The sequence below is a fragment of the Monomorium pharaonis genome, chromosome 6 (assembly GCF_013373865.1).
Source record: "Monomorium pharaonis isolate MP-MQ-018 chromosome 6, ASM1337386v2, whole genome shotgun sequence".
Lineage (NCBI taxonomy): Eukaryota > Metazoa > Arthropoda > Insecta > Hymenoptera > Formicidae > Monomorium > Monomorium pharaonis.
Window position 1 is genome coordinate 13,565,354 of NC_050472.1, and position 21,876 is coordinate 13,587,229.

Here is a 21,876-nt window from a genome sequence, read left to right on the forward strand (position 1 = left end):
ACATGCACATAAACATGTACACAAACATACACATTCATCTACACTCATAAACCTACACATAAATATACACATACACATACTCATCATAAAAATTCAAATTTTATTTAAAAAATCGGCCCTTTTCAGGGCCACATGATGTGCAAAATCCGACCTCCACGTGGTGCATATCGGGTCACTCTGATGACGGCGGTATGATTAAGTTAAACACAAATAAAATTAATGTGCAATATCATATTGATACTCAAAATTCATGATATTCAAAAAATACCATATTTATTCGCTAAAATACCTTAAAATGCAGTGCAAATTTCAAATTCACGTGCAATCAACAAAAAACATCGTATCGACATGTTTTTTTTAAATTGCTTAGAAAAGAATGAACTTTAAAAATCTGAATTAATATTAGCAAGATTATAACGAGAAACTTGTACAAAATGATAATAAACTTTTACTTTTTTCAATTAAAAAAAACATGTTTGGTTTTCATGTGATACAAAAGGTTTACACTTAAAAAATCAAAATTTCGCGTAGGGATTCTCAAAGTAGAGTCTTTGCTCTTTAATTTAAAAAAAGTACATGTAATTTGGATGATTTTTCGCAAAATTGCATCACTTTGAAGATTGCCTAAAAATCAGTCACAAATTTTATTTAGTTTTTTTTTGCGCCAATGTATATAGTGTACGTAACAAAAACTATAGATTTTCAGTACTGGCAGTAATATCAAAACTCAGCCATAGTATTTTAGAAAAATATTATACCAAAAAGAGAAAAAGGTTTCTTAAAAATAATAACACTATTTCTACTTTTTATGCTCTATTTTAATAAAGTACAAACTATTTCAGTATTTTTTAGCACAGAAACTGAAACAATTGGTCTAAAGAAAATATACAGTTGCTTTTTAAAAAAGTATAATTGCATATTGGAAATTGCAATAATTTTTTAATAAATAAGCCTGCAAAATTTTGTCCGCTGAGATATAACAGTGTTTTTCGACGATATTTGTAGCGCTGAATTTGTAGTGACAAATCTGAATCTGGCCGGGGATTTGTCGAACACGTCAGGATTTTGCTAATTCAGTTTTGCATTATAATAATAAATTCCACTAAATTTTTATGCCTTAAATTGCTCACCTTAATTCCTTTATTGTTTTTAACTATACAAACAAATTTTTTGATTTTTTACTACACATGCATTTCCGTACATTTTTTAAGGAATTTGAATCTCTAAGCAAGATTAACGAAATCTTGACGTGATAGGTAAATTCTCAGTCATATTCGGATTTGTCACCACAAATTCAGCGCTATAAATATCGTTGGAAAACACTGTTACATCTCAGTAGACAAAATTTCGCAGGCCTGTTATTTTTGAAAAAATTATTTAACCCATCAAGTCTCAAATAAACAGCTTTCTGTGACTTAGTTCAGTGGTATTTTATACTATAAATCTAATCCTCAAAAAATTTCAAACCAACTTTTTCTTATGTAAAATTTCCTGAACCTTCAATCTGTCGTCAGATTTGCTCACAAGTGCAATTTGGACAATTTATGTTAAGGGGTTATACCTACTTGGGTAGATAAAAAAATCGATTTTTTTATTGCATTTTCTTAATGTACATGTGCGTAACGTAAATGTACACAGTGCGCAGCTGCCGCTTAGTAACATGGGTGGTACGGTCTCTTTCTCTCTCCAAGTAACGTTCTATTGTATCGCTCGAGATACATGTATACATTCAAGTACATTTGTATTAGTGTGTTCTGGACCAGTTGTGTACAAGACACTCAAACGTGCAACATCGGAAGTTCGTTACGATCAGTTTATTTCTCTGCATTTACTAAAGCTTTTGCCGCTTTTTTAACTAGTGAAGCAAGAAATAAAGAAAACCGATGGGCCGAATAAGAATCATTTAACAGTATCTGGTAATGGCACATAAAAAAAACTCGGATTTACTTCACTGTTCGAAGTGTCTTCCTTGATTGGATATTATACTGAGAAGATTTTAGATATTGAAATAAAAAATGCATACTGCAAAATGCGTGAACTGTGGTCAAAAAAATCAGATACAACTGACAAGGGGACCTTACGGGTCATGGGTCATCGATTTTTTTCATACTTATAGGATTTGAAGATCAGTACCCGGACTTCAATTTTCTAAAGCAGTACGATGCGCTTCTCAAAAATACTCGAGAAAATCGATTTTGAAGATTCCCGATATCTTTAAGTACAGAAAATTTTGACCTATCGTCAGAGCCGTCCATATCTTAAAGATATCGGAAATCTTTAAAATCGATTTTCTTGAGTATTTTTGAGAAGCGCATCGTATTGCTTTAGGAAATTGAAGTCCGGGTACTGATCTTCAAATCCTATAAGAATGAAAAAAATCGATGACCCATGACCCGTAAGGTCCCCTTGTGAGTATGAAAAGTGGAAGGAAGATCATGAACCTTTATGTACAGCCAATCACATTGGTTCATCAGGAAAAATGGTTCATCAAAAAAAATGGTCGATGGCATTACGGATGTTCAAACGTTCCGAAAATTTTCACGGAGTCAAATATATAAATTATATTGGAGACGGCTATTCCAAAACTTTTAGTGCAATTCTCAAAGCATCACCTTACGGAGAAATCAGTGTCATAAAAAAAGAATGTGTAGGACACGTGCAAAAAAGAATGGGCATCCGATTGGGCGAGTGTAAAAAGAAAAATAAGGGGCTCGGAAGCAAGGGAAAATTAACCGAAAAAAATGATTGACAAATTGGCGATGTATTACGGCTTAGCAATTCGTCGTCGCGCAGATTCAGCCGAAGCAATGGAAAGTGCGATTTGGGCAACATATAATCATTATAGCTCTACCGACGAAGCTCCGCATCACGAAAAATGCCCGCCCGAAAGTGACTCGTGGTGTGAGTAGCAGAGAGCTTATGCAGCGCTGCCCGAAGATAAAAAGAACAAGATCGCAGATTTCAAGCACACGTATGAGCCTCTTCCTCCAGTTGTTTTGGAAGCTATCAAGCCCATCTACGTAGATCTTTTAAAAAGGGAATTGCTTGATAGATGCGTTGGCGGATTCACGCAGAACAATAACGAAAGTTTATAACCAACTCATCTGAAAAATCAGCCTGAAGAATCTTCCGAGCGGTGCACTTTCTGTTAAAATTGCAGTATACACATCTGCCTGTAATTTTATCAAAGGTAACATAGCCCTTCTGAAGATTTTTGAGGCATTAGGCATACCCTGTGACCGAAATGCCCACGAATATATTGTAAAAGAAGACGAGACCCGTGTTACGATTGCCGAGCAGCGCGCGCATGCGGCCACTAGAGAGCAAAGAATGGCTCGTAGACAACAACAACTCGACGTTTTGGAGGTGGTTCTGAAAATGCAGAAAGGACCCTTTATGGCCCTGGAATGGATGATTCTATATAAGTTAAAAAAATTAGTTTTAATTATAAAAAACATAGACTTGAAACTTTAAACGCGATTATTTCGAAACTATGTTTTTATAAAAATACGGTTGCGGTGACCAAAGTTACTTAAAAACTAATTCACCGATCAAAATAAAATTTTACCTGCTTATTTGTTATTAAAATAGGCAGGGCCTCCACGAAGGATTTTTTATTTCGATTAAAAATTTTTTTTATTGCAAAAAAACCAAAATCTGTTCACCTCGAAAAATTGACTTTTTCGTAAAATTGTCATTTTTGTAAAAATCAAAATTTTACGAAACCCTTCGTTCAGGTCCTTCGTAACACAATGTACTAACGCAATATTTTTTTATTTTGATTTCAGATAAGCCGTTCCGAAGATATCATGGTCACCGCAAGTGATGTAAAAAAACGGACGTTCTAAGAGAAGATTATATTTCATTCATTTTTTTATATTTTTTCATAAAAAAATTTATATATAGACCTAAAAATATGAACTTTTTGATAGTGTTTTGTGAATTTTATTAAATATTTATTAAAACGGCAAAAAAAATTCTTAAAAATCACGTAATTTTTCCGATCTCAAGTAGATATAACCCCTTAATTTATTTGCAAAAAGCTAATTTTTTAATCAAATTTTTTTTCAATCAATATTTATACATACAAAACGGATGGAAATATCTCTGAAAAGTGTAAATCTTGTATTCATGGACCATAAACTTTCAAATGTACGTGTGAGTATATTTTTCAATTCAAGATGATGACATCCAATATGGCGGTTAAAAAAAGTAAAATTTATGAAATCTTCGATTTCTCCGCAGTGTTGTTCTCGGTGACGCTTTTTTGCGCATGCACAATGCGGTTATAATGAAATCCAGTAACGTATCTATAACAATACGTCTTATAGACGGAGAAGTAACGTACCTATTCTGTAACTTTTAATAATAATTTTCGATAGTGTACGTTACATTGTTGTTGTATAATTTTTTTATTACATTTAATACTTGTACAATTAGTAATATATAACAATACTGACATTGATACAAAATAGGACTCTAAAAGTACCCTTTCTCATATAAGATAGATACTTCCATTGAACTTATATTTAATGCGCAAGCACGAGAAAGTGTCACCGAGAACAACACTGTTTCTCTGTATGTAAATATTTCTTTCAATCACTTTATCAAAGTTGATTTTTAAAGGTTTTTTTGGATCGCTGATTGGGATTCTGTTATCAGACATGTCAAATTCAAGATGGCGAATCCAATATAGATCGAAAATGTTCAAAGTCAATCAAATTTATTGAAAATCACTATATGAGAGTTCTTTGGGTCGCTGATTACGAATCTGGCATCAGAATTGTCGATTTATAAATGATGAATTTACTACCATAAATGAAATAGTCAAAATTAATCAAATTTCATCAACTTTAAAATTTATCTGATTCATATGGACGCAGATGTTATAAGTTGTATTCTTCAAATTCAATTTTTTTGTTATTTCCCTCGTGCTTTCTATATTCAAGATATACATTTAAAAGCTGAAAAAAATACAAAAAATATAATAAAATACAAAAAACTAAAAAATAAAAAAAATTGAAGGCTATCTATTTATGTTTACCTTTAAATAATGAAAGCTAAGCAACAGCAATTTCTGGAAGGCTAAGAAACGTACTATAATTCACTCATTTTATTTTACATGATAAACATATTTTGTAGAGACGGTTGAGTATAAATGTAGCAATTTTTCCGAACGGAGGCAGAGTATCAGAATCCTCCATAAATGTTCATACATAAAATTTATCACAGCTTTAGAAATTTTCTGCTGACTACACTGTAATATTCGATCCACTTTCTTCAATTCTACAATTCTGATGTCATATTCATCAACCCAAAAAACCCTCATAGTGATTTTCAACAAATTCGAGATTTTGAAAGTTTTCGCCATTTTGGATCCGCCACTTTGAGTTCGATATTTTGATGCCAGATTCGTAATCAACAACTCCAAAAACCCTCATATAGTAATTTTTAATAAATTTGATTGACTTCAAACATTTTCGACCGCCATATTGGATCCTTCATTTTGAATTTGACTTGTCTGATAACAAAATCGCAATCAGTGACCCAAAAAACTTCTAAAAACCAATTTGGATGATAAAGCGATTGAAAGAAATATTTACATACAAAAAAATCAAAGATTTCATAGATTTTCCCTCTTCTAACCGCTATATTGAATGTCGCCATTTTGAATTGAAATATATTCACACGTATATTTAAAAGTTCATGGACGCAAAATATTTACTCAGAGATATTTCTTGTGTAAATATTGATTTTTAAAAAATTCATTTAAAAAATCAGCTTTTTTGCAAATAAATTAACATAAATTGTCCAGATCGCATTTTTTTTAAATTCTAACGACAAATATTAAAAGTTCAAAAAATTCTACATAAGAAAAAGTTGGCTTAAAATTTTTTGAGAATTAAATCCGTAGTATAAAATATGGAAGCGGTGCATTTGCACACAGTGCTTTTGAACACGATATTTTGCACACCGTTCACTTGGACACAGTGAGAAATAACTATACCAAGGGCACCCTACTGACTGGGTGGGTGTGGGAGGCTGAAAGCCCCCCTTATACCCCCTTCCCCCGCGCGCGTGCGTATATGTATCCGTTTCTTTTCGTGTCCAACTAAACAGTGTGCAAATAAACGGTGCGCAAAATATCGTGTCCAAAAGCACCGTGTCCATTTGAATTGTGTCCAACTGAGTGCCACTCTAAAATATTACTGAAAAAAGTCACAGAGAACTGTCCGCTTGGGACTTAATGGGTTAAATTCCACTAAATTTTTACATTTTAATTTACTCGTTTTTGGCCTCTATTACTTCATTGCATGTGTAATTTTTCAAAATATTCAAATATTTTTAATTTAGCAATAAAAGAAATTCAGAAATTTCATATTCTCTAAGTAGTGACCATTGAACTTCTTGTAAGACTGATTTTCTGGAAACTCTGTATTGAAAGGTTTTTTGGTTCGTAGTTACAAAATAAAAGGCAAAATTCGAAAATTTAAAATAAATTTACTATGGCAATAGATTTTTATTGAATTTATTTTGGGATTATTTAAATATTTAAAAAATAAAAAATAATAACAAATAAGTTCAAAATAAAAATAAAAGTGATAGAAATAAATACACATTTAATGTCGTATTAAATATAATGTCGTTATTCTAATATTAAAAATGATGATAACCTTTATATAATATCAAAAACCAATTTTTCAAAATTTATTATCTTCTGACACACATACATACACGCGCGTGCGCGCGCGTGCCCAAGCACATACATATATTTACACACCATGTGCGTACGCTTATTACTATTTAATAATTTTGTGAACTAGACTTTTTAAGTAAACACATTTTATATATAAATATATATATATATATATATATATATATATATATTTATGTATAAAATATATATATATTTATATATAAAATATTTATATATAAAATATTTATATATAAAATATGTATATATATACATATAAAGCATCTACTATGGTCGAGATTGGATCTTAGTGTTTAATATTATTTTATATGTACTATATGAGAATGGTCTGAAAAGTTTCCGACCTAATAAAGAAACAAGACACTTTTTCTTCAAATTTATGTTTATTTTTCAACATAATCTCCTTGTAATTCTACACACTTCTCCCAGCGATGCTCCCATCTTTTTAACCCGTTCAAATAGTACTCGGCGTCTTTCTCTACAAAATAATTGTTCACGAAGGTGATGGCCTCTTCATTTGATGAAAATCTCTGTCCTCCGAGCGCAACTTTTAGCTTAGGGAACAAAAAATTCACTTGGAGCTAGATCTGGTGGTAAAGAAGGTGGTTAAGCAGTTCAAACCGTAATTCGTGGATTTTCGCCATGACAACCACTGAGGTGCAAGACGGCGCATTGTCTCAGTGAAACAAAGTTTTTTTTCTGCAAATGTGGCCGTTTTTCCGCAATTTCTGCCTTTAGCTTGTCAAGTAATGATACGTAATATGCTTCTGTAATGGTTTTTTCTTTTTGAAGAGATAATCGATTAAGATAACTCCATAACTGTCCCAAAAAACAGTCGCCATCACTTTCCCAGCCGAAAAGTTTTTGCTTTTTTTAGAGCTGATTCCCCCTTCGCAATCCACTATTTTGACTGTATTTTTATTTCTGGGGTATAATAGTGTATCCAAGTTTCATCTACAGTAATTAATCGGCGCTAAATTCTGATTTATTGCGCCTAAACTGCGCCAACAGAGCGTTGGAAATGTTCATTCGAATACGTTCGTGGTCTAACGCTGCACCCAACGCGCGGACAGCTTTCTCACGCCTAAATCTTCATTCCATGTGACAAACACATTCTTTGGACATATTCATAGTCCCTGCTATCTCTCTCACATCTCTTTAATTCGACGGTTGTCTAGCACCATTAGGTGAACTTAAGCGATGTTATCGTCAGTGGTTGCAGTTTTTGGATGTCCCGAACGTTCATCGTCTCCTAAGCAGTGTTTCTCCTAAGCAGTCTCAAATCTTTTTACAGCAGCGTGCTGTAAGTGGAGGGGATAGCAAACAGCTTGCTCGACGGCGCTCGACTATCTACTGTCTCCTTTTTTCTCGAGCTATCTCCTTCAAGGAAAGGAGACAGCAGATAGTCGATCGCTCGCTGCTGTAAAAAATTCGAGACTGCAAAAAACAGTCCCCAAGTTGCTACGGCCACGTTTAAATTCAGCTGTCCACAATTTCACGGTGGTAAATGATGGTGCAGAATCCCCGTACACAGCGTCCAACTCGTCTTTGATTTGCGTAGGCTTATTACCTTTCAAAAACAAATATTTAATGACGGCTCGATACTTGATTTTTTCCATTTTCACAAAAAAAAACTCACATCGATTCACTCAAACGATTGTCAAACAATAACTGCGCGTCCAAAATGGCAAGTGCTGCCATTTTCATGTTGAGGTCGGAAACTTTTCAGACTACCCTCGTATGTATTTTTCAAATACATTTTCAGTTTTATAAACTGCGCTCCAAATACTTGAGTTAAATTGCAATCATAAACTAAAGCTACAAATATCAGAAATTGATTACCAATTTAATAATAATGCTACAAGCAATTAAGAAAAACTGTGAAGAAGTTTTTACAACAAATATTACCTTGCTTTCACACTATTGACAAAAAAGGTAACGGTAATGGTATTAGAAGTAATACGTTATTTTCCAACCCGGCTTTAATCACAATTTACAATATGAAGCAAGTCCATATACAAATACAAAGACCAAAACATTTTTTTCTTAAGTATAAATACATACACTTGTAAGCACGTGTAATTGAATAAACATTTAGCTACAAATTAAATTAAACTTGTCAAAATACTTACTTATGAATATCATTGTTACTTAAATATAATTTCTGTAATTGAGATGTCTCATCAAATCCCAGCAATTTCTTTAATTTATTCCGACGCAAATTCAGTTCTTTTAACGAAATTAAACCTTGAAAATCATTGCACCCTATAGTTTTAATGTTATTTCCCGCTAAATTTAATATCTTTAACGATGATAAATTCTCCAAACCCATAATTTGCTGAATTTGATTACCATGGAAATCTAAAACTTCCAATCTCAAAAGTTGTTTTAAACCTTCAATTTTTCTTATTCTATTTTTTCCTAGTAAAAGAACCCTTAAATTTTCTAAAAGATGAAAATCGCATACTTTCTCTATTTGATTATCATATAAATCAAGAAATACAAGCTTTGTCAATTGAGAGAAGTTAGAGTTCTCAATCTTGGTTAATAGATTATGCTGAAGAGACATTAATCGCAATTTGGGTTCTCCAATGACATTAGGAAACGTTGTCAGACCTCGCCTATCGAGACATATTCTATCAGGGTTCTTTTCTCGTTCGGCAGAAGTTCTCGATGCCACAATCGTTTTCGTTTCTCCTTTCCATTGTAATGTAACCACTTCACATCCTTCAGCTTCTGCATTTTCAATTTCAAACTGGGTTCCAGTACAACTATCAACACCAAACCAATCATTTCCAACATAATATTTGAAATAACTCAAGTCAAATAGAATTGACTGAAAATTAACTAGTTGTAGATATTTTAAAGCAATTACCTAAATGAATTGTAACGCTTTGACAGCTTTGGAGGTATCGGCGCACCTGGTAAAATTGGTAAAGCAGCCGCAATCGTTAAAAATTGATTCTTTTTTGGAATACTATCTTCAACAATTGTTTGATTTTTCGTACCAAATAATACTTTTTTTATCTGCAAAATAAGTAGTTACTATAATCCCAGATAACAAAATGTTAGCAATTTGTATACAAATTGCTGACAAATTCGATCAATATTAGCAAATTGATATCAAATGTGTCTGCATTAAGCTTGCATTTTGGCGATAAAGTTTGTTGACATAACTTGACAGCAAATTATCGATAAAAACCATAGGCCAAAGAATCTATGAATACTGAAAGCGATAAAAAAATTAAAGAAGCGTCGGCTGGATTCGAGATTCGAATTCGGGATCCTTCGTTTCGCAGGATAGCTCTCTAGCCAATAAACCACACGGCTCCAATTGCTCTGATTTCTATTCCGTCTGCTTATAAGTCCCAAGATTAGAACAACAGAGCTCTATTTTATCGACACGGGTCCTTTCGACTTCAGATATCTTACAATATCATATAAAGCGCTCCAATAAGTAAGGAGTTGTTAAACATATGGTAAGGAAAGAGAAAAAGATCTTTGTTACAAAGAGATTCATATAGCACAATATTAATTATAGTCCATCTGTTCAATGCAGAACGCTTGGAAAAAAATAAGGTACATTTATAACTCAGTGTATTGTTGGAGGTAAAAAAAAAGTTTACCGTTCTAGAGTTAAGTTTATTTACTTACACTTGGTCAATAGATTCTTTTGTCCATGGTAAAAACATCGACATGTAGAATAAACCGGTAAAGCCAGTAATTGCAGAAGAAGAAACGAGGCGAGTAAATTAAGAGGCTGTAAGATAATTATTGTAAAATACTCGCATATTATAGATGTCGTATAAGCGTTACGGGATGGCGCTGCCTGCGCAAAGCGGCGCAAGTGCGCAACACTTCCGGTGACCAGCTTCCGAAACGGAGTACACGTAGCGAAATGCACAGTCGGCGAGTCACTCTCCGTCGCAAAGGGAACATGTAAAGTCGAAATACGGTTCTCGGGAGTCATTTGTTACGCTTCTAGTCTTAAGCACATTTAAATAAACGTATTCTATCATTGTTCTACAGTAATCTTTAGTGTTTAGTGAATTCGTCCATCTTTCCATCGTCCGCCCGGATTCCTATTAGTTGAATCGTCACGGTCCGCGTTTCAGTAGTCTACGACGTAATTTTATCTCGTGCGCGGTGCTAGCAGTGCCGCCAGAAATGAGACTTTGGTACCAACCATATAGCAGAAAACATTGAGAGTCAACACAGGCCGGTTTTAAATGTCCTCAAGCGCCCTCATGACATTAACGACGTGGACATGTACTATGTAGCCAATGTTCACATTAGGACCAAGGATAAAGCACATGTATATATATATATATTTTTTTAGGGACCTTCATCGGAGGGCTCAGAAAGCCTATAGGGATTCTGTAGCGGGAGCCAAGAAGGAAAGCTGGAGAAGATTTTGCGAATCGGTAGAGAGGATACCCGCAGTCGCTAAGCTCGGCAGTCTTGGCCAAGGATCGGGACGCGACTCTAGAGGGCATTCAGCTCGACGACGGGACGATGGTGACTGGGGAGCGATGCCTGATCCACTTGCTGGAGTCAAGCTTTCCGGGCTTCCGTGGAGGCCCGGAAGAAGACATCCAGCAGAACCTTGAACCGGCGCAGGGCACGAGGGGAGGATTGGTCTCTTGCGGCAAAAATTGTTAGGCCTGACAAGGTCAAAGGAGCCGTAAGAGTTTTCAAGCCCTTTAAATTGGCTGGGCCGGACCGGGTCTTTCCGGCCCTTCTTCAGAAGGGACTAGAGCAGATTACCGGACCGCTCACGCGGACGCTGAAGGCCTGCTTGGCATTGGGCTATACGCCTAGGGCTTGAAGGCAGGCGAAAATTGTATTCATCCCCAAGGCGAGAAGAACGGGTTACACTTCCGCCAAAGATTTTCGCCCAATCAGCCTGAAGTCCTTTCTTCTCAAGACGTTGGAAAGGCTGGTGGGTGCCTACATACGCGACGTGGTTCTATTGCAACATCCGCTGCATGTGAATTAGCACGCGTATCGTACGGGATACTCCACAGAATCGGCGCTTCACTCTGCTGTATCGCTCATCGAGAAGCAATTGGAGAGGAAGGGTTACATAGTTGGCACCTTTCTAGACATAGGGGCTTTCGACAACACACCGCACGAGGTAATGTGTGAGGAAGCTGCTCGCAGGGGCGTGCCGGAAAGGACAGTGGATTGGATCAGAGGCATGCTCGGGCGGCAGGTAACGGCCTCATTGGGAATAGTGAAGATCAGTGGATGGGTGGAGAAAGGCTGCCCGCAGGAGGGAGTTCTCTCTCCACTCTTGTGGTGTCTGGTGGCGAACAGACTGCTCAGGACACTAAACGAAAAGAGCCTCTTTATATTGGGATATGCTAATGTCTTGGCTATCCTGATATGAGGCCCTTTCTTGGACTCTCCTGGAGCTCACGCAGAGGGCCTTGAAGGTGATTGAGGAATGATGCGGCGAGACCGGTTTGTCGGTGAATCCACTGAAGACCGGGCTCGTAATTTTCACTCGCAGATACAAGGTAGGCCCAGTGAAAGGGCCGGTCTTTGGGGGAACAAGATTAGTTCCAACCGAGTCGGTTAAATATCTAGGAGTGATTCTGGATCGGAAGCTGACATGAGAGGAACATCTCGAGAACCGCTGTAAGAGTGCTCTTACTTCTGGACATGCAGAAGGACATTCGGACAGACTTGGGGTCTTAAACCAAAAATGGTCCACTGGATTTACACGGCAATACTCAGACCTAGGCTACTATACGCTTCTGTCGTGTAGTGGCCAAGGGTACTGAGAGAAACCGCTAAGTCAACACTGGAGCACGTCATAGCTCTGGTCCTAAGAAGGGCTGTGGAAGCCATGGAGACCACGCCGATGGCGGCGATGGGGGTGCTGCTTGGCGTCGAGTCTCTCGATCGGGTGGTAGTGGCAGCTGCGGCGACGGCGGCCTACCGCCTGAGATGCGAATCAAGATGGAAGGCAGGAACCTTCCACACAAGATTTGATGAAGGAATCCTATCAGGTACCATTTTTGGAACAGGATAGGAGGCCGGTGATTCGTACCTTTGAAAGAAAGTACAGGATAAGCTTCCCCGGGCGCTGGGAATGGAACGGCTCTAAGGGACCGGTTTCTCGGGAAGAGGACATCTGGTTCACGGACAGCTCCAGAACGAGCACGGGCTCTGGAGCTGGTCTTTACTGCCAGCACAACCGGGCAGGAATCATCGTTCCGCTTGGCGAACACGCTACGGTTTTCAGACGGAAGTGCTAGCCATCATGAGATGTGCCCAGAACCTATTAGAGTCTGATAGGGTGGGAAGGCGCATCAGGATCTGCTCGGACAGTCAGACGGCGCTTAAGGCGCTTGAGGATTCAAGAATTAACTCGCGACTAGTCTGGGATTGCAAGTGCGTACTGGATGAGCTGGCGAGGAATAATGATGTTGGCCTAGTATGAGCACTCGCGGATCAAGGGCAACAAAATGACGGACCTGCTTGCTAAGGAGGTGGCCGAAACAAGGCTATTGGGACCTGAGCCGGCTGTTGGGATCTCCTTCTATTTGGGCAGGGAGAGGATCAGGAACTGGCTCCGGAATCAGCATCTTAAATACTGGAGAAAAGAAACAGAGGTCAAATGCAGACAGGCTAGAAACTTGCTAGAGGAGTGCCCTAGCAGGGACCTGGCCAGAAGCATAAAATCTCTAGGCAGGAGGGATGCCAGGCTTGCAATGTAACTACTCACGGGCCATGGCAACCTTAATTACCACCTGCATAAATTAGGTCGTAGCGATACGCCCAACTGCAGGTTGTGTGGCGAAGAAGAAACTAGCCACTAGAGAGCAAAGAATGGCTCGTAGACAACACCAAATCAACGTTTTGGAGGTGGCTGAAAATGCAGAAGGAACCCTTTGTGGCCCTGGAATAGATAATTCTATGTAAGTTAAAAAAATTAGTTTTAATTATAAAAAACAGACTTGAAACTTTAAACGCGATTATTTCGAAACTATATTTTTGTAAATAGGCAGGACCTGAACAAAGGATTTTTCATTTCAATTAAAAAATTTTTTTATTGCAAAAAAAAAACAAAATCTGTTCACCTCAAAAAATTGACTTTTTCGTAAAATTGTTGTCATTTTTGTAAAAATCAAAATTTTACGATACTCTTCGTTCAGGCCCTTCGTAACGCAATGTACTAACGCAATATTTTTTTATTTTGATTTCAGATAAGCCATTCCGAAGATATCATGGTCACCGCAAGTGATGTAAAAAAACGGACGTTCTAAGAGAAGATTATATTTCATTCATTTTTTAATATTTTTTCATAAAAAAATTTATTTACAGACCTTAAAATATGAACTTTTTGATAGTGTTTTGTGAATTCTATTAAATATTTATTAAAACGGCAAAAAAATTCTTGAAAATCACGTAATTTTCCCGATCTCAAGTAGGTATAACCCCTTAAAACTGGCTTGTGACAACTCTCAGCCTTTTCTGAAATAGGCTACCCCTTCCACAGCCGCGGATTGGTACCAAAGCCTCATTTCTGGCAGCACTGTGCCAGCCATCTTCATCCTCGTGGCGCGTCACTCATTCCTAACGTCCTTCCTGACAAAATATACTTCCTACCACAGAAGGAAGCCACCGACGCGTCGTGTATATCGACAAGTGGCCTTTCAAGGCAAATAAATTGAGATTAAGAATTAGACTCTCGAGCTGTAAATTCGGATTCAAATCCAGTCATTCTGCAATTTTTTCCGCATCGAGTTACAATTCCTGCGCCGTTAGCAGCTTTCCTAAGGACAGTTGTTAAAGACAGGAAGGCACAATAAACTCTGCGTGCCATTAAGGGGATCCTAAAGTGCACGTCAAACTTGATCGAGGTCGATAATGTAGTCATTCGTGCATATCATTAATAAGATTTCTTTTACATGTTCGTATGTATGTATTTCTTTTACAGATTCGGAAATCCTTTTTCATAATTAAAGTATATATGTTAATATCATATAAACTGGATTTTATATCAAGAATAAACAAAATGTTTTTCAGACTGCTCTTTTTCTAACCTATACCTGAATTTGCAGTTATAAAAAGTTCATAAAACTAATCTTTTTTTCTAGACTTTTAATCTTAGTTTAAATTGTACGATATTGTTCGTATGTTATCCCTAGAAAAATACAGTTTCATTTTGTACATATATATCGTAGATTTTGTATACTAAGCAAATATTGTCATCAAGTGACACCTCTACGTACCAAAAATAATCTCGATATATTGACCTATTTATCGTATTAAAAATTTTTTTTTTCGTTTTTTATATTAAATCAATATAAAAAACCGTATTGCCCTAGATTTTGGTGCGTACTTTAATTGTGTAAAAGAGTTTTGCGATTCTATAAAGCCAATTAAAAGATTAGTTTAATAAAAGAATGTCGGTAAAACAGACGACTTTAGGATCCCTTTAGTAGAGCTTCGTATGAGGGCAACCCCTCAGTCTATTATTAATATTATTATTGTTGTTGTTATTGTTGTCGTTCATATTATTACTATTGTTATTATTATTATTATTATAAAGGCTGCGTTTCGATATCCAGTGCCAGTACTAAAAATCTATAGTGTATGTAACGAAACTATAGATTTTCAGTACTGGCAGTAAATATCAGAATGCCTAAGTTGAGGTTGCATTTCTTTCTAGTAAATAAAAATCCAATCGATTATTGTAATCTCTAAAGACAGAACGTGACTCCATCTTATGTGCTTCTCACTCTACACGCCTTGCTTTCCCTTCTACTATAATCACACTTCTACATGTCGATAGTAACAATTGAGCAAAACCTTGTTCCAAAATTAGTTTTGCAGTCAATTTGTTGTCAAATTTTTAGCAAGTTTTCCACAATTTTTGTCATTAATTTGCTATCGGGTTAGCAAATTTTGTTATGTATTTACCATTGATTTGGTGACACTGTTCAATATAAATTTAAATTTGTATAAAGTTTGGTGCTTTTTTGTCAACAAAATTTTGTAGCAAGATTTTAGATGTTTTTGACAAACTTGACTATCTGACTATTATCATAGGAAGACAAAAGAAAAGAAACATAGGGACAAAATATATTAACATCCTAGTATTCATGCAGCAAAGGAAATCTGTGGAATCTCATCAAGATATTCCACAGATATTACAAACTGTCTCAAAGATATTCAATAGAGATTTGAATATATAAAATATTAATAAAATATACTAATCCAGGGTTGTTATGTTCTAAACATATATGTTTAAAATAAGTGTTTTAAACATTACATTAATTTAAACACAACGCGCTTAATAAAAGTAATGAGTACCGTAAACTGTAAAAATTGACCATAGTTAAAAATAAAAAAAATAATTAAATATAAGCTGTGTTTTAAAATTCAGTGCTACTACTAAACATTTATGGTTCACTTTACGTATATTATTGATTTTTAGTACTGACAGTGGCCATAATTGTAGAATAAACTATAAACCTCAAGCCAGTATCATAATGTCATATTATGTATTACAAATATGGATCTAACGTACAACATAATGGTATAATACTAGTTAATACTAAATTTTTACATATAGAAATAAAATTAAATCTTACAATACTTATCTTATATATAAGTATCGGATGTCTGTATGTCTGTATGTCCGTAAACTACTCTGTCATTTGTGGTCCGATCCTCTTGCAACTGGTCCCAAAATTTTCCAAATTTTTCAGGGATGGCTGCCATGGATTCTAATTTTCAATATACAGGGTGTTTAAAAAAAAACCTATTTTTTCCAAAGGTTATGGTTATCATTTCTGTAACACCTTATAATTTTGCGCGAATATTTTCTGATCAGATTTGTAAAATTTTAAAAATATGTTGTCCTGTTGCAAGTGGATAGGCTTTAAAATGACTATATAGTTCGCCGTCATACAAACATATTTACATTCTTACTTTAATGAATAAGACTTGTAAATTAAATTTAAAAAATTTGGAAATAATATTTTTAGAAAATTAATTTTTAAATTTATTGAATTAAACACTGTAAATTGTGATACTGTTTAAACAAAAATTTGTTTATAGCAAAATTTACGCAAATGATGACTATGTGGTTTATTTAAATTTTTTAAATTTGAGTAATTACGCATTTTTAAAATATTAAGTAATTTACCCACACGTGCGAGTCTTTTTGATCCCTTCTTTCAAAATAATATATTCGCATTAAAATAATTTGATTGGACTCTGAAATCGCGTGGAGGGAGTCCCACACTACTCGGCAGAACAGAATTCCAACCGGGTATGCGTAAACATATTTCCCCCTGCTCTCGTAAAAAAAGGGAATGTGGAAAACCGCGCAAAGAGCGGGCAAAAAATCTAGTAATATGTAAAACTTAAATAATGTGTTTAAAACGTTTCTTTTCAAACATGATTCTTTTTAATGCTGTTAAAAACATCCCTGGAGTATTAAAAACATGTTTTAAACAAAAAAAATAGAGTTTAGTTTAAAAAACATTTTTGATTAACCTTACTAATCTATATCTGTACTTAAGAAAATATAAATATCACAAGTTTAAATGAAACATATTCTTATATTGCTCCTGAGATATTTATAATTATTGCTACTTACAGTAAAACTTCATAAGTATATCACAGATTAATATATTAATATATTATAAAAATATATCAAAGATGATTATAGTAGTTAGTCAAGATGTATCTCTAAAAAAGTTTTGACTATTTGCTTTGATGCTTACAGCACTGTAAATACCACTTCATCCTTGTTGGTTATTAAATATTAAACAGAAACAAATGAGATTTACAAGCGCTATAAACACCATAAATAAATGCGACCTAATTTGCTCTAAATGTGTATATAGATATATAATACATATTATCTAATTAATACAATTGGTATAAAGTAGGTATTGATATTGCATCTAAAATAATCAAAAAACAATATTACAAAATAAAGTAAAAGTATATTTTATTAGATATTTTACAACAATAATATAGTTGCAATAATTTTTTAACATGCATACCAATAATATTTAAAAAATTAAATTTTATTTTATAACCATTTTTAACTTTATTATGCATCCCTATTATTATACTTCACTGTGAAATTAATGAAATAAACATTTTTTATAAATAAAATATCTATTTAATAATAACTAAACAAAAAATTATATAAAATCTTATTCATAAACATATATATATATATATATATATATATATATATATATATATATATATATATATAGAAACTTGTCTAAACATTTTTTATTTTCCACAGATACAATGGGAATGCTTTGTATAATTGTGCTGTTTGCTGAAGATAATTATATATAGAAGAAAGGCACCAAATTTGAAACAGTTTCCTAAATTGAAACCCCCTTATTTCTTCAAAAGTAAACATTGCACGCACCATATGAATACTGATAATACTGAAAAACATGATCCACTTGGTTAATTAAAAAAATAAAAACCCATATTTCATACTTTCATGCCTTTGTCTATGTAAGATCTGCTAAAAACAAATATATCAAAAGCAAGAGTTTTATTTGCACAATTTTCTCTTGCAAATCGCACAATTTAACAATAGTGAGTGTATTATCGATAACATTATCCTTGAGATCAGCGGTACAGTAATGACAACTGTTACTGTGTTATTACACTATAGCTAGGCTGTGACCGTAATTGTAATCTATATGTATAATAACCTAAATGTTTCAAGACAAGATTTTACAATTTACATCAAGAGATAATAAACGAGTAAAAAAAGCATGCCTGTTAAAAATATGCTTCTTAGATGAACTTGAAGGAATAATGTAGTCTATAGAACTACATAATTTAGGTAAGATATAAATCAATAAAATATAACATTTACAATACTTTGATCGTATAAGGGTTCCAATTTAACACCCATTTTGTCAGATGCCCTTTTTGACATGTGTCACAAAAACATTAATTATTAAAAAACATAAAATAGTATTATAAAAATTACTGTATCATTTGATAGATATTTTCTAATTTAAATTCATGTTTTTAAAAGTGTTTTTTTTTTAATTTAAAAAACATAATCCAAAAACAAAGTGGTGTTCCAAATTCAAAGCCTTTTTCTCTTATAGTTCATTATATATGGTACATAAATATCCTTGATAATAGGCATACATCTATTACAATTTCATAAATCTTATATAAATAAGAGACATCTTAAAGACATAAAAAATATCTACGCATTTTAGATGTTTAGGGAGTGGTTAAGGTCTTAAAACCTATATTCATAGTAAAGTCTTATTTTAAGATCATTTTAAGTAATGTCTTAAGATATTATCAACCAATCATAGGTCAGTATGTAAAATCAAATGTTATTTCAAAATTATCTTAAGTAATGTCTTAAGATGCTAATATGACTCTGTGATTGATTGATGACATCTTAAGATAATACTTAAAACAATCTTAAATATAAAACTCGACTCTGACTGCAGCCCATAGTCATTTTAGCATCTTAAAACATTGCTTAAGATAATCTTAACATATTTGACTATAAATTCTAGCCTAAGGTTGATCAAGTCATAGTCCGTTCTTATATTTAAGACCATCATTAACCAAATACAAAATATTTACATCTTAAAATATTACTTAACAGTTTTCATAAGACTCAAAAATTATGAATATACTAAGATGTACATTTGCTTTAACCAAGATATTTCTTAAATATCTTAGGCAAGAATATTTTCATATTCTTTTCATTATAAGATATACTAAAATTTCAAGAACATTGAGACATATTTTGTTTATTCACGATTTCAGCACATTCCCCACACCTATATTGCTATTTGGGTACGTATATTTCATTATCATAAACCAAATCACAAAATAAATTTTTGTCAAAAATTTACATTGGCTTCTTTATCTTATCTTCAGAATAAAAATATTATTTGTTTATTCGTTAATTCAAACAACCTCGATTCTCATATTTCAAAATTGTAAGACTCTTACCCGCGTGGAAGTATTGTTGCTCAAGGGCATTACATAATCAAACAGAATAAACCGCGATGTCGTATCAAAAATATTATTTAGCGTTTCACATCTTTGTGGTATATTAATAGTCAAGTACAATATATTTAATAGTTGTCGGCTTAAAAATTCAATACACGGTATCAAATTATTTCTCACATGAAGTTTGTTTTTTATTCCTGCACTGAACTGGTGTTAGGGCTATCATGCAAAGGGTGACTTCACATGCGGCGTAATGGTATATCCACATAAACTTGCATAAGGGCATAAGGATATGCATAAGGAATTTGATTGGTCTATTTTCTTATGTAAGTGCTTGGAGACCAATCAATTTCTTTATGTATATGCTATTGCGCTTATGCAAGTTATGTGGATATACCACAAAGGCCCTCACACAGCTCGTTTCCACCCTTTGAGTATATATACATGGAGGAGGAATGCCAGCATTGAAAGTGTGTCCAAGATCTGTGCGAGAGAGAAAGGTATATCATGATACTTGCTCTCTCTGCGCATGCGTCAAATGCTATATGTATACAATGGCTGGCATTGTATGTTCACACACACATACAATTCGTAAATAAGTACAAAAGTGCACAAAAAGTGCACAAGAAGTGTTGAAACTGCGGTGCAGATAATGATATTAACGCATGCGCAGAGAAAGCGAGTATCATGATATACCTTTCTCTCTCGCACAGATCTTGGACACACTTTCGGTCTACATGAAACCATAGCAATTCCTCCTCCATGTATATATACTCAAAGTTTCCACCACAAAAAAGACTTAAGGCCATCACACAATGCCAGGCAACAGGCAATAGGAATAGGAAATAAAGAAAGAGAGAAGAAGATCCTTTCTCTCTTTCTCTCTTTCATTATTTCTGTTTCTATTGCCTGTTGCCTTAAGGCACTATAAGGCCGGATCTACAATAGGTGTAGTAAGCCTTATGCCATAAGAAATTGACCAATTATAATCGAATATGAGAAGAATAATCGAATATAATTGGTTAATTCCTTATGGCATACGGCTTATTATACTATTGTAGATCTGGGGGTCAATTCTGTATTCCTAGGCTACATTCCAAAACGTCCTTTCCGAGGAAAATTTTACTCGATGTAATATAGGATACGTAACATGTACTATATATTTCGAGTAAAATTTTCCTCGGACAGGACGTTTTGAAATGTAGCCCTAAAGAAGTGAAAATGTGAAAAGTCAGTAACAGTGATTGGTATATATTGTTAATTCTAAAAGTATATACCAATCAATGCAGACAATGCTCCTTACTTTTCATATTTTCACTTTCTTCAGAAATATAGAATCGACCTCCTGGGCTAAAAGTGAGTATTCTCACGTCCGCCATTTTTCTTCAAACTAGTCAAGTATATAACTAAGGCACTATGTAACCGAAGAGTAATTGAAAAGTAACTACGACTATTGGTGAATACCCAGATAGCCAAGCGAGATTAATAGTTTGTTCGTGTCGCCATGCTCCGACATGCTCCTACTCACTCCAACGCATTCTAATAGGTTGGCGTCATCGGAATCAACGTATTGGAGTGCGTTGGGGTAAACAGGAGCATGTTGGGGTATGTGACGCGAACAGACCCTTAGTATATCGGGCAAATTAATGCACTGCATGTATGTTGTGAACTTGCCCACAATTTGCTGTCATTGTAATTTAACATGGAACGAAGTTAACATCAGGAGAGCAAATAACCTTCATGAATTTATAAAATTATAAGTGCATGCATTGAGGAATAATAAACTTGTCACATTGACAGCAATTGTGCATGCATGTTGACAACTTGCCGTCAGTTTGTTGAATTCTAATGTAGAATTTTATATGATGTCAGAACAACAAACAGTTTGCGGAAACACCTTGGCTTTAATTTAATAAAATTAATAGCGAATAAGTGACAGCAAAATAACAACACGTTGCCTTTATTTGGTTATCTGGGTAGTTTCAAATAGTAACTAATCGTAACTACGTAACTGAACAACAATTGAATAGTAACTACGACTATTGGCGTAGTTCCAAATAATAACTATTTACAACTACCTAACTAAATAGTAATTGAAAGAGTAACTACATGAATAGTAACTATTTGTGAGTAATATTACTAATGATTTGATAATAATTGTA

At 34.3% G+C, this 21,876-nt stretch overlaps 2 protein-coding genes and 2 long non-coding RNA genes across 5 annotated transcripts in view; 2 read left to right on the top strand and 2 right to left on the bottom strand.

Annotated features, from left to right (window-relative positions):
• Positions 1-5,002, top strand: part of LOC105833732 (doublesex- and mab-3-related transcription factor 1) — a 104,681-nt gene extending 99,679 nt beyond the window's left edge. For both annotated transcript variants that reach the window (XM_036288786.1, XM_036288785.1), the window contains exon 4: positions 3,789-5,002. In XM_036288786.1, coding sequence (XP_036144679.1) covers positions 3,789-3,826 — 38 coding nt within the window. In that variant the 3' untranslated portion in view covers positions 3,827-5,002. The remainder of the gene's footprint in view (positions 1-3,788) is intronic.
• Positions 653-3,789, bottom strand: LOC118646268. Its single transcript, XR_004963808.1, has 2 exons — positions 2,613-3,789; positions 653-2,076 (listed from the first exon to the last, which is right to left on the bottom strand). It is a non-coding gene; the product is annotated as an uncharacterized LOC118646268 (long non-coding RNA).
• Positions 5,003-8,679: 3,677 nt separating the features above from the next.
• On the bottom strand, positions 8,680-19,958 carry LOC118646264 (leucine-rich repeat-containing protein 49-like). The gene is made up of 3 exons (XM_036288784.1): positions 19,715-19,958; positions 9,591-9,742; positions 8,680-9,486 (listed from the first exon to the last, which is right to left on the bottom strand). The coding sequence occupies exons 1-3, from the start codon at positions 19,742-19,744 to the stop codon at positions 8,844-8,846; spliced, it is 825 nt and encodes a 274-aa protein (XP_036144677.1). The 5' UTR covers positions 19,745-19,958; the 3' UTR covers positions 8,680-8,843.
• Positions 10,505-16,047, top strand: LOC114255291. The gene is made up of 2 exons (XR_003626577.2): positions 10,505-13,644; positions 13,933-16,047. It is a non-coding gene; the product is annotated as an uncharacterized LOC114255291 (long non-coding RNA).
• Positions 19,959-21,876: the final 1,918 nt, after the last annotated feature.

Coding starts and splice junctions, on each gene's coding strand:
- LOC118646264 (XM_036288784.1), bottom strand. CDS start 19,744: ATGCCCTTGAGCAACAATACTTCCACGCGG. Junction 9,743..19,714: donor GCAACAATACTTCCACGCGG/GTAAGAGTCTTA, acceptor CTTATTTTGCAG/ATAAAAAAAGTATTATTTGG. Junction 9,487..9,590: donor AAGCGTTACAATTCATTTAG/GTAATTGCTTTA, acceptor TGGTGTTGATAG/TTGTACTGGAACCCAGTTTG.